The sequence below is a fragment of the Bos taurus genome, chromosome 11 (assembly GCF_002263795.3).
Source record: "Bos taurus isolate L1 Dominette 01449 registration number 42190680 breed Hereford chromosome 11, ARS-UCD2.0, whole genome shotgun sequence".
In the NCBI taxonomy this organism is placed as follows: domain Eukaryota; kingdom Metazoa; phylum Chordata; class Mammalia; order Artiodactyla; family Bovidae; genus Bos; species Bos taurus.
Window position 1 is genome coordinate 78,559,176 of NC_037338.1, and position 13,084 is coordinate 78,572,259.

A 13,084-nucleotide genomic window follows, 5' to 3' on the forward strand; every position below is an offset into this window, starting at 1 on the left:
CAGACTTCCTATTTATACTCAGTATTTGAAAGTTTTCCATCTAGGATTGGGAAAAAGACAAGGAATTCTGCTAATGATACTTCTCTTAAATGTTGTATTAATGATCCTAGCCAGTGCTATATAACATGAGAGAAATTTGAATAAAATGAAAAGGCTTTGTAAAGAGAAAAATAATTGTCATTTGCAGAATATATGATTATAGTAACTGAATCTGCAGATACAATATTAGAATTAATGTGTTTTTGCTAAGGTTGTCAGATGTAGAAATTAAGCATAAAATCTTTACTGTCAGCCATAACATTTTTTTTTTTTTTTTTTTTGGTCAGGTTAGTTCCCCACCAGGGATTGAACCAAGCCCACAGCAATAAAAACACAAGTCCTAAACAGTGGACAGCCAGGGAACTCCCAACACTATAATGTTTTGAAATGTAAAATTTGACAGTAGTAAGTACCTAGGAATAAGTCTTAAAAAATGTACAGTTTCCTTGGGAAAACAGCTTTGTTTAGACATTAAGTTCAGTTGAGTTCACTCACCCAGTTGTGTCCAACTCTTTGCGACCCCATGGAGTGCAGGACGCTGGGGTTCCCTGTCCATCACCAACTCCTGGAGCTTCCATTGACTTGGTGATGCCATCCAGCCATATATCTCATCCTCTGCCGTCAGTTCTTTGCATCAGGTAGCCAAAGTATTGGAGTTTCAGCTTCAGCATCAGTCCTTCCAATGAACATTCAGTACTCATTTCCTTTAGGGTGGACTGGTTGGATCTCTCCTTGCTGTCCAAGGGACTCTCAGGAGTCTTCTCCAGTACCACAGTTCAAAAGCATCAATTCTTTGGCACTCAGCTTTCTTTATAGTCCAACTCTCATATCTATACATGACTACTGGAAAAACCATAGCTCTGACTATATAGACCTTTGTTGGCTAAGTAATATCTCTGCCTTTTAATATGCTATCTAGGTTGGTCATAACTTGCCTTACAAGGAGCAAGCGTCTTTTAATTGCATGGCTGCCGTCACCATCTGCAGTGATTTTGGAGTCCAAAACAATAAAATCTGTCACCATTTCCATTATTTCCCCATCTTTTTGCCCTGAAATAATGGGACCAGATGCCATGGTCTTAGTTTTCTGAATGTTGAGTTTTAAGCCAACTTTTTCATTCTCCTCTTTCACTTTCATCAAGAGGCTCTTTAGTTCCTCTTTACTTTCTGCCATAAGGGTGGTGTCATCTGTGTATCTGAGGTTATTGATATTTCTCCCAGCAGTCTTGATTCCAGTTTGTGCTTCATCCAGGCCAGCATTTCACATGATGTACTCTGTTTATAAGTTAAATAAGCAGGGTGACAGTATATAGCCTTAACATACTCTTTTCTCAGTTTGGAACCAGTCTGTTGTTCCATGTCCAGTTCTAACTGGTGTTTCTTGACCTCCATACAGATTTCTCAGGAGAAATTTCTCTTTCAGAATTTTCCACAGTTAATTGTGATCCACACAGTCAAAGGCTTTGGCGTAGTCAGTAAAGCAGAAGTAGATGTTTTTCTGGAACTCTCTTGCTTTATAGACGATCTAACAGATGTTGGCAATTTGATCTCTGGTTCTTCTGCCTTTTCTAAATCCAGCTTGAAAGTCTGGAAGTTCATGGTTCACATACTGTTGAAGCATGGCTTGGAGAATGTTGAGCATTACTTTGCTAGTGTGTGCAATGAGCACAATTGTGCAGTAGTTTGAACATGAAAAATGATAGGGTACTGAAAGAGGAACTCCCCAGGTCAGCAGGTGCCCAATATGCTACAGGAGATCAGTGGAGAGATAACTCCAGAAAGAATGAAGGGATGGAGCCAAAGCAAAAACAATGCCCAGTTCTGGATGTGACTGATGATAGAAGCAAGGTCCGATGCTGTAAAGAGCAATATTGCATAGGAACCTGGAATGTCAGGTCCATGAATCAAAGCAAATTGGAAGTGGTCAAACAGGAGATGGCAAGAGTGAATGTCGACATTCTAGGAATCAGCAAACTAAAATGGACTGGAATGAGTGAATTTAATTCAGATGACCATTATATCTACTACTGCTGGCAGGAATCCCTTAGAAGAAATGGAATAGCCATCATGGTCAACAAAAGAGTCCGAAATGCAGTACTTGGATGCAATCTCAAAAATGACAGAATGATCTCTGTTCGTTTGTTTCCAAGGCAAACCATTCAGTATCACAGTATTCCAAGTCTGTGCCCCAACCCGGAACGCTGAAGAAGCTGAAGTTGAACGGTTCTATGAAGACCTACAAGACCTTTTAGAACTAACACCCAAAAAAGATGTCCTTTTCATTACAGGGCACTGGAATGCAAAAGTAAGAAGTCAAGAAACACCTGGGGTAACAGGCAAATTTGGCCTTGGAATATGGAATAAAGCACGGCAAAGGCTAATAGAGTTTTGCCAAGAGAATGCACTGGTCATAGCAAACACCCTCTTCCAACAACACAAGAGAAGACTACACATGGACATCACCAGATGGTCAACACCAAAATCAGACTGATTATATTCTTTGCAGCCAAAGATGGAGAAGCTCTATACAGTCAGCAAAAACAAGACCAGGAGCTGACTGTGGCTCAGATCATGAACTCCTTATTGCCAAATTCAGACTTAAATTGAAGAAAGTAGGGAAAACCACTAGACCATTCAGGTATGACCTAAATCAAATCCCTTATGATTATACAGTGGAAGTGAGAAATAGATTTAAAGGGCTAGATCTGATAGAGTGCCTGATGAACTATAGACAGAGGTTCATGACATTGTACAGGAGACAGGGATCAAGACCATCCGCATGGAAAAGAAATGCAAAAAAGCAAAATGGCTGTCTGGGGAGGCCTTACAAATAGCTGTGAAAAGAAGAGAAGTGAAAAGCAAAGGAGAAAAGGAAAGATATAAGCATCTGAATGCAGTTCCAAACAATAGCAAGAAGAGATAAGAAAGCCTTCCTCAGCAATCAATGCAAAGAAAGAGAGGAAAACAACAGTCTTTCTTCTGAAAAGACTAGAGATCTCTTCGAGAAAATCAGAGATACCAAGAGAACATTTCATGCAAAGATGGGCTGGATAAAGGACAGAAATGGTATGGACCTAACATAGCAGAAGATATTAAGGAGAGGTGGCAAGAATACACAGAAGAACTGTACAAAAAAGATCTTCATGACCCAGATAATCATGATGGTGTGATCACTCACCTAGAGCCAGAGATCCTGGAATGTGAAGTCAAGTGGGCCTTAGAAAGCATCCCTACGAACAAAGCTAGTGGAGGTGATGGCATTCCAGTTGAGCTATTTCAAATCCTGAAAGATGATGCTGTGAAAGTGCTGCACTCAGTGTGTCAGCAAATTTGGAAAACTCAGCAGTGACCACAGGACTGGAAAAGGTCAGTTTTCATTCCAATCCTAAAGGAAGGCAATGCCAAAGAATGCTCAAACTACCGCACAATTGCACTCATCTCACACACTAGTGAAGTAATGCTCAAAATTCTCCACGCCAGGCTTCAGCAATATGTGAACTGTGAACTTCCGTATGTTCAAGCTGGTTTTAGAAAAGGCAGAGGAACCAGAGATCAAATTGTCAATATCTGCTGGATCATGGAAAAAGCAAGAGAGTTCCAGAAAAACATCTATTTCTGCTTTATTGACTATGCCAAAGCCTTTGACTGTGTGGATCACAATAAACTGTGGAAAATTCTGAAAGAGATGGGAATACCAGACCACCTGATCTGCCTCTTGAGAAATTTGTATGCAGGTCACGAAGCAACAGTTAGAACTGGACATGGAACAACAGACTGGTTCCAAATAGGTAAAGGAGTTCGTCAAGGCTGTATATTGTCACCCTGCTTATTTAACTTACATGCATCATGAGAAACGCTGGGCTGGAAGAAGCACAAGCTGGAATCAAGATTGCCAGGAGAAATAGCAGTAACCTCAGATATGCAGATGACACCCTCCTTGTGCAGAAAGTGAAGAGGAACTAAAAAGCCTCTTGATAAAAGTGAAAGAGGAGAGTGAAAAAGTTGGCTTAAAGCTCAACATTCAGAAAACGAAGATCATGGCATCTGGTCCCATCACTTCATGGGAAATAGATGGGGAAACAGTGGAAACAGTGTGAGACTTTATTTTTCTGGGCTCCAAAATCACTGCAGATGGTGATTGCAGCCCTGAAATTAAAAGACGCTTACTCCTTGGAAGGAAAGTTATGACCAACCTAGATAGCATATTGAAAAGCAGAAACATTACTTTGCCAACAAAGGTCCATCTAGTCAAGGCTATGGTTTTTCCAGTGGTCATGTATGGATGTGAGAGTTGGACTGTGAAGGAAGATGAGCACCGAAGAATTGATGCTTTTGAACTGTGGTGTTGGAAAAGACTCTTGAGAGTCCCTTGGACTGCAAGGAGATCCAACCAGTCCATTCTAAAGGAGATCAGCCCTGGGATTCCTCATGCGAAGCGTTGACTCACTGGAAAAGACTCTGATCCTGGGAGGGATTAGGGGCAGGAGGAGAAGGGGACGACAGAGGATGAGATGGCTGGAAGGCATCACTGACTCGATGGACGTGAGTCTCAGTGAACTCCGGGAGTTGGTGATGGACAGAGAGGCCTGGTGTGCTGCGATTCATGAGGTCGCAAAGAGTCGGACACTACTGAGTGACTGGACTGAACTGAACTACTGAACTTGAACATTCTTCGGCATTGCCCTTCTTTGGGACTGGAATAAAAACTGACATTTTCCCGTCCTGTGGCCACTTCTGAGATTTCCAAATTTGCTGGCATATTGAGTGCAGCACTTTCACAGCATCATCTTTTTAGAATTTGAAATAGCTCAATTGGAATTGCATCACCTCCACTAGCTTTGTTCAAGGAGACCTAAATACCATTGGGCAACTCAATGCTTTAAACATGTCACTTCTTCCCATATTAACCTATAGTTTCAATGCATTTCCAATCAGAGCCCAATGGGTTTTTACTGTGGCCTTTTTTGACAGCTGATACTAAAATTTAAGGAAAATGCCGAGTCAAGATTTGCCACAATACTCTAAAGGACAAAAATGAGTAAAAGGACTTGGTCTATTCTGACTTATACTCTAGGGTAAAATTTTACTCTAAAGCTGCAGTGGAATTACTCCACGGAGAGACATAGAGACCCCAAAAATGAGATCCCAAAAGGAATCGACACCTACCTAATTAGTAGCAAAAAAAAAAAAAAAAACAGCAAAAAACAATAAGGGGGAAGAACTTGTTTTATAAATAAGGTGAAAGAAAGAAAATTGATTCTTTAAGCAACAAATTGTTCAAATTGGGATCTGTGACTTACCCTGTGTTCATTAATCATTTACGTTTTAGATTTTAGACTTGTGTGGGAAGGTGGAATTTTAAAGGTTATTAGAAGATAATATAGGGAAATTTTGTTATGAAAATAAAAGAAATAATAAATTTGAACCCATTACTTCAAAAGTCACCAGAAAGAGAATGACAGGTCAGGCTAGGAATGGAAAAGGAAACTGTGGAACACTTGAATTACAGCATACATAAGGAATTATAAATCAATAAGAGAGCTTCCCTGGTGTCTCAGTGGTAAAGAATCTGCCTGCCAGTGTAAGAGACACTAGTTCAATCCCTCATCCGGGAAGATCCCATATGCCTCGGAGCGCCTCAACTCTGTGCACCACAGATGCTGAGCCTGTGTTGTAGAAACTGGGAGGCACAGCCATTGAGCCCTTGAGCTGCAGCTCCTGAAGACCTCATGCCATAGAGCTCATGCTCCTCAACAGAAGCCACTGCAAAGAAAAAGCCTCACGCCACTAGAGAAAAGCTCTTGCAGCAGCAAAGACCCAGCACAGCCAAAAATAAAATTATTTTACAGAATAAATAAATTAAAAATAAATCAATAACAAAATACAGCCAGTAGGAAAATGGGTGAGAGAAACTTTGAGGAGTTGTTTTCCCAAGAGGAAATGCAGAGGCACAATTAGCATATGAAAGGACACCCAGCTTCCTTCTGAGGAAAGAAAGTCAAAACCGCAACCGAATGCTTCTGCCTGTCTTTCAGATTGGCCAGTTTTTAAAAGTCTGATAGTTCATCAAGTATTTTTAAAGTCATGGAGCAATGGGAACTCTTAATACCAAGGTGGTTAAGTGTGTAAATTTACACAACCACTTTGAAGGCAGTTTGGCATTATTACCAAAGTTTGAAAATACACATACCCTTTAACTCAGGGTGTCAGCTGCTATACATCTTAGGTTAGAGAAATATGTACACAGAATACACCAGTATACACATAAGAAAATGTTTATGGCAGTACTGTTGGCAGTGGTCCCAAACTGGGAACAGTGTAAATGTAGAATGGATAAATTTATCATGGTATTTGTTTAGTGAGGTGCTACACAATAGTGAAAATGGAAACAAAGTCTACTATAACAACATGGATGAATTGTATGTAAAATTTTTTAAATAATTCAAACCAAATAATTGTTTAGAGAGAGACCATTTATGGAAAGTAGGATGTTGTGTAACTCTGAAGATCCCCTGGAGAAATGGAGAAGGAAATAGCAACCCACTCCAGTATTCTTGCCTGGGAAATCCCATGGACAGAGGAGCCTGGCGGGCTACAAGTCCATGGGGTCACAAAGAGTCGGACATGACCTAGCGATTAAACAACAAAGGGAAAGAGAAGATTGTGGTAGAGCAGGGACTTACAAGAGGTGGGTGCCAGGCAGTTTTCTATTTCTATTCTTGACTTGCATGGAGGTTATACTTTTTTGTGTTGTAATCATTATAATGTACTTTTGATTTTTGCACTTTTTATGTTTTATTTCACAATAATAAATGTTTTAAACACTTAAGAAGTATAATGTTCTGCTAAACAAGAACATTTTCTGGTAAAGAAAAAATTTATTCTCAGCCCCTTTTCTGTAGCTCCCCTCTGGTCCTTTTTACAGCAAAATTCAAAAGCATTTCTGTACTTGTTACAGTTCTTCCATTCTTTACTAAACTCACCACAGTGACTATCATCCTTACCAGAATGACTTCCATATTGTTAAATTCATTAGTCTGGTTCTCAACTCTTAATGCCTTTTAGCAGCATTTCTCATTGTTAATCGCTCAGTCTTCATTCAAATTCTTTTTTCTTTGGCCTCCAGGAGACCCCTGTGTTCCGATTTGGTTTATTTCTTCCTGGCTGTTTCCTCTCAGTCTTTTCCTTGGTTCCTCCTCTCTCCAGCCTCTTAATGTGAAGTACCCTACCCTTTTATTTTCTTGGTGGTTGGATTATTTTTAGCAGCTAATAACATGCTTATATTGACCACTCCCTTATTTATAAATCCAACCTGAACCTCTCTATTAAACTCCAGACTTGCATATTCTATATGACAGTTACAGTTGGATATCTGATAACCTTCTCAAATTATTATGTTCATTGTATGAGGAGAGGTCTTTGAAAATTATTACCAATTAGTTCTCCTGAGAGGAGAGGTCATTCCCTCCTATATTTTGCCCTGTGCAGCCCTTCATTTGGCTGGTCCTCCTAATTCATATCCATTGTAATAAAGCTGCAATTGTGAATCAGAGTTACTGCATTTTATTAAAACAGCCTTTACATGTGAAAGTTTTGATCCTAGTTTAGAAGGTGGTGTTTAAATTTTAAAATATCCGAGGTTGCTAGTACATTTTTGCACGTGGTCCTCACACTTTTGAGCCTGAGTCTTTGTTACTATATAAGACAGCCTTTCTCAACCTGAGTCCTGGGAGAGAATAAACCTGTTGCCTTAAAGTATCCACTGTATGTATGTATGTATATCTATATATAGGGAGAGGTAGATATATAGAGAGATAGATAACTTCTGCCCATGCATCTTGAGTGGTATTTGTTATTTTGGATCATCTTTGAGAAAATTGGCAAAAAAGTCACTTTTCTGTTCTGTGGTTCAGATGAAGAACTGAGAAAGTCTGTGAAGAGAGAAACTACTCTTCCTATAATTCTGAACAGTGCAAATTGTCACCTCCCTTGTGGTCAAGGCTGTAATACAACGAATGCCTAAGTTATTTTTATTCAGACTCTAGCTTTTGAGAACCTTTACAAATTGACTGTTAAACTTTATGATTTTAAGTTACCTGTTTATATCATGATTTTATCTTTAAAGGATTGCTTGCAAATGAAAATCTAAGGGAATGCTATCAATGAGGCACTTGGTTTAGAAATTTACTAAAATTGCCTACTGTTTTCCCTCACTTCCCTTAGTCTTTATCCATTCTCCTCTCAGGAGAACTAATTGGTGGTAATAATTTTCAAGCATCAGCCCTTGATTACTTACAGTTTTAAAAGCAAAGACTATGTCTCATCATTCCGTGGTCCATAAGCAAGAGGCATTGCTGTCAAAATTTAGGGAAAACATTTATTTAGGCTTTGTTAGATTTTCTTTTACTTAGTAATACTTTCTCAGATGTGTTTGTTTTTTATATAGTAACTAATGGTTTTATATTCACAATAAAAATAGCTATGTTTGCTGGTTGATAAAAACAACTGTGGGAGAAAGTAAATAACATGCTTTCTACATTAATGTTTTCATTGGTAAACATTTATTTTGCTATTATCTAGGCTATCAAGTACTAGCTCCAACTGCCTATTATGATCAGACCGGTGCCTTAGTGGTTGGCCCTGGGGCAAGAACTGGCCTTGGAGCTCCAGTTCGATTAATGGCTCCAACACCTGTTTTAATTAGTTCAGCAGCAGCACAAGCTGGTAAGTGTAACTGACATTTTCTGGGGTAATAATTTTCTGGTGGTGTTTGAGATATTTTAAAAATAGAAAATGGTTTTCTGGGTAGTTTTAAGAAGTGTCTGAAATTTATTTTATAGCAGCGGCAGCAGCAGCTGGAGGAACTGCAAATAGTCTCACAGGCAGCACAAATGGTCTGTTCCGGCCAATTGGCACTCAGCCACCACCGCAGCAGCAGCAGCAGCAGCAGCCAAGCACTAATCTGCAGTCTAATTCATTTTATGGGAGCACTTCTCTGACTAATAGCTCCCAGAGCAGTTCTTTATTTTCTCACGGACCTGGCCAGCCTGGAAGTACATCTCTTGGCTTTGGAAGCAGTAGCTCTTTGGGTGCTGCTATAGGCTCAGCCCTCAGTGGATTTGGTTCATCAGGTAAGTTTCTTTTTAAGATTAGTGTACTCTGCTAAGTGGACATGAGGTACATGTATTTGTTTTTAATATTAATATGAACAATAGCTAGTAGTGTAGAAAGGACAGGTTTATTGGTTTAGTTTTGTAGACAGAAGGAAACCTCTTGCAGTGTTTATGAATGTTTAACCCATTTCAAGCAGCCCATTCTTTACTCAAATATAATATATTTTCCCCTGGCCTTAAGAATTATACTACTGTAATTTTTGTTTTAGTAAGATTTGTTTGGGCTAATAAATATGCTTGTTACTAGCTCTTCCCTTTTCCCTATAATATTAATGTTAGAGGCAGTAAAAACTTTGCCATCTTAAGTTTCTGATATTTTAAAATAATAATTATCTGTGTGCTCATCAGATGATTTATTCTGATTAAATGTTAATGAATATTTATGGTCCCTATTTGGTATAATATATAAAAATAAAATATAATGAAATGTTCTAAACAGAAGCCCCTATGATAAGGATGCCTATCTTTATTTTAGGTTAAACAACTTAGCCTTTATCACTAAAAATACATTTAAAAAGACTCCCCTACCTCGTATCCTAGTTTTATGCATAATACTTAAGAAATCCAAATTTTAAATAGCTTCACAAAATAAATAATGTACCCATAGAAGCTGATTTTGTAACTGAGAAAGAGCTGAAATCAGAAGAGGCCCACCTTGACACCCTGTTGACACATGTATTATTAGTCTCTGGTGTTTCCAGAGTGTTCAGGAAACGTTAGGGGAAAAACAGCTTACTCTCATTCTCTTGGTATAATTGGACAGCCTTTTCTTTATAAGGGACATTTATTCACACCTCAAGAAATGTTTTATTTCTCTGGTGTCCTTGAGTCTTAAAATCTGCTTCTCGTCTGTTTTCCTGCCACATGAAATTATATTCTTTTCTGGTGTGAAAAAATGGCCAAACTAACACATGCCAGTCATTACTAACTATTTTTGCCAGTTTTCTAAGAAAGTATCTTCTTAACTCTTTGAAGGTTTTTAATAGGGATGGTCCAGAACACCTATTAACTTTTAGGTGCATAGTTCTTTTTTGATATAATGAGATACAAAAAGGAAATATCGTATTTACCTAATAAAAAAATTGCCTAAAGAATGGGCATGGGAACTTCTCAGGAAAAATCTAGTGAACATAGAGACTATTCAGTCTTTTAATTTTCCTATTTGATTTGTTTCATTACTTTTGGAGCTTACTATTTTAATATGTAGCCCAGGCACTCTCATAGACTCATTTTTTGTTTCTAACAGTTGACAAGCAGTTGCCCCAGATAATCCTAGATTGCTGAAGCAAATCAAAAGAACAGATAATTTAAAAAAAACTTTTGTGGAAATAACTAGTTTCTGTAGATTTGTAGGCCGAAAATAATACAGGAAAAATAGAGAAAAGATAAATATCCTGTTCCCTTTGTAATAATAAAATGTCACTGATAGTCTGGTATACTCCCAAATTCCCCTGTTTCTTTATTTGTTAAGACCCTTCCTGCTGTATTCAGGAGCTGATTAGTCATCAACATTTTGTTCTCTGTAGTTGTCCCCTGCAGATGCCTCTGCCAAAAAATTATCATCTTCATTCTCCCTTCTTTATGAGCATTGCTTTACTCCATTCTGATTTCCAGCTTGGGGTACCTCTGTTTCACCTTGCTTCAGAGGACATTAACAATTGCTATCCCTAAATACCAGTAAAAAACCTACCATCTCCCTCCTCTTGGACATTTTGTGAGTGGAAGTGCTGCACTTACATACCCTTCGAAATCTACCCATTACCGTTTCACATTATGGCAATTGCATCCCTATATGAAATCTGAAATATGCTTATATGCCCATGTACATATACAGTACCATGTACACAGTCACTCTCTTACCCATATGGTGAAATTATTAATACTTTAACAGTGTTAGTTAAATACCCTGGTTTATAACTCAGATCGCCAGGAAGTTTAGCCATTGTAATATAGAGATTAAATCACCATTTCTACAACCTGTTATTTAAAATTTTCTTTTACAGTTGAAAGTTCGTGATTTAACATTTTATCCACAATTGATATTTGATTAGTGACTCCATTGTTGTTGTCTAGCCTCTTAAATATTTTAGGGATATTTTGTTTTCTGTTTTATAGTCATACTGTTGCAGATAGTTTAGGCAGATAGTAAAATTTAAGAAGCCAGCTTGTTTACGTTTAAAATAAAGCTGTTTCTGAATTACTTTTAAATGTTTTGCTTGGCTTTTCCTTTTTAGAGGAAAATGATATTGCATGTGTCAAAACTATGGTTTCTTTGATGATTTGCCAGGGGAATGATAGTGCTGCTGCTCTCATTTAGAGGGCTTTTGTCTTTTTCCTTGTCAGTTAAATGTTTTCTGAAATAAATAGAAATTACAAATGTAGCCATGTTTTAGAAAAATCACTTTGACAGTGTCCTTTTAAATTAGCATAGTTAATATAGCATACATTGACAATTTTGCCAAAACCATTCTTACAGTAGTATTTATTTGTTGTATTAAAAATGCATATAGTTACTTAGTATTTCCCTATAATATATCTTAAAAAGTGAGAATTTCATTAAAACCTGATCAGTCCTTCAGAAACCACATTCACTGGTTTAAAAGGTTGAATACTGTTTATTTAATATTTTGCTTAATACAGTGGTATAAGCCTGGTATTTTTCCTTTATAGGATTTTTGTTTTGGTAAAACCAGTGTAATTAAGTTTTCTGTCTGTATTAATAAGCTTACCTTGGTCTACCATCATGTGCTCTGCTTAATTTTTCTCTTTAATCTATACCCTTATGACCTATTTATAATTGACCTCTTAAAATTTTCTTTAAAAGAATTAACCATATTGGTCCGAATATAGAGCTTGTCCTTTAAAAACTTTATAGGTTAAAAAATGTAATATATTATCTTGACTATAAAAGGATTTAGTTTAAAAGGCTTAGAGATAGTTAAAAAAAAAACGTACTTGAAAATACAGGCTATAAGTGAGACTTGAGAATTCGGAGTTTTGGACAACCCTTTTAAAAACACTTTGTAAATAATTTGATTATCCAAATATATGTTGATTAATAGCCAGATCTCGGGTTGCATAGCTACATGGTAATGTGAACCTACCATTCTTTTATGATTTTATAAAATATAAAGGGATAAAAAGGACTAGAAAGTTAATAATTGAATTGGGGATTAAGTGAAAAACAAAAAATTGTTATGTAGTACAGTAAGGAATGTAATATCTTTACCTGAGTAAGCAGTTTACAAGGCCAGACTATCATCTTAAGAATGGAAGATCTTGAGGGGTAAGTGAATGCATGTCTTTGGTTGAAAACAGAGAGCTAGCAGTTAAAGTTTGGTTTTTCCATATGTATTTTGTAATTTAGCTGTTGAAGAATCAGGAGAATGTGTAGTGTGAAAAGTACTGAGGAATAAGCTGCCACTGTATTTCACAGCTGACTAATATTCGGGCCAATATGGACTTAAAGGACTGTGGTTTGAACACAAGCTGGAACCCAAATCAAATGTGAATGGCAAGGGAAATGTATTAATATTCTGTTTATTAATATTCTTTTCTTGGCATTGGGTTGAAGTCTAAGAACTTGGTTCCAAAGGTTAGGATACTACCAAAATATAACCTTAATGGAATTTAATCTCTAGCATAGCAGACAACTTAAAATTTCAGGGTTTATAAATCATACCAGGGTATTAAAGCACAGAAATCATATGTGTCAGTGGTAAATATGTTTGAAATAATGAACATATGACTGCTCTTAAATATTTGGTCATTTTCCTGGGGTGCATTTATACCCTTTTATGATTAATAAGTTAGTATATATAGTTATCACAGTATATATAGTTATCACAGTAATTATCTTCTCTGTTATGTTT

At 37.3% G+C, this 13,084-nt stretch overlaps 1 protein-coding gene across 17 annotated transcripts in view; it reads left to right on the top strand.

Moving 5' to 3' along the window:
• Window positions 1-13,084, top strand: part of PUM2 (pumilio RNA binding family member 2) — a 117,631-nt gene that overhangs the window by 72,429 nt on the left and 32,118 nt on the right. For all 17 annotated transcript variants that reach the window (XM_005213096.5, XM_024999524.2, XM_005213092.5 and 14 more), the window contains 2 exons: window positions 8,620-8,763; window positions 8,880-9,170. In XM_005213096.5, coding sequence (XP_005213153.1) covers window positions 8,620-8,763; window positions 8,880-9,170 — 435 coding nt within the window. The remainder of the gene's footprint in view (window positions 1-8,619; window positions 8,764-8,879; window positions 9,171-13,084) is intronic.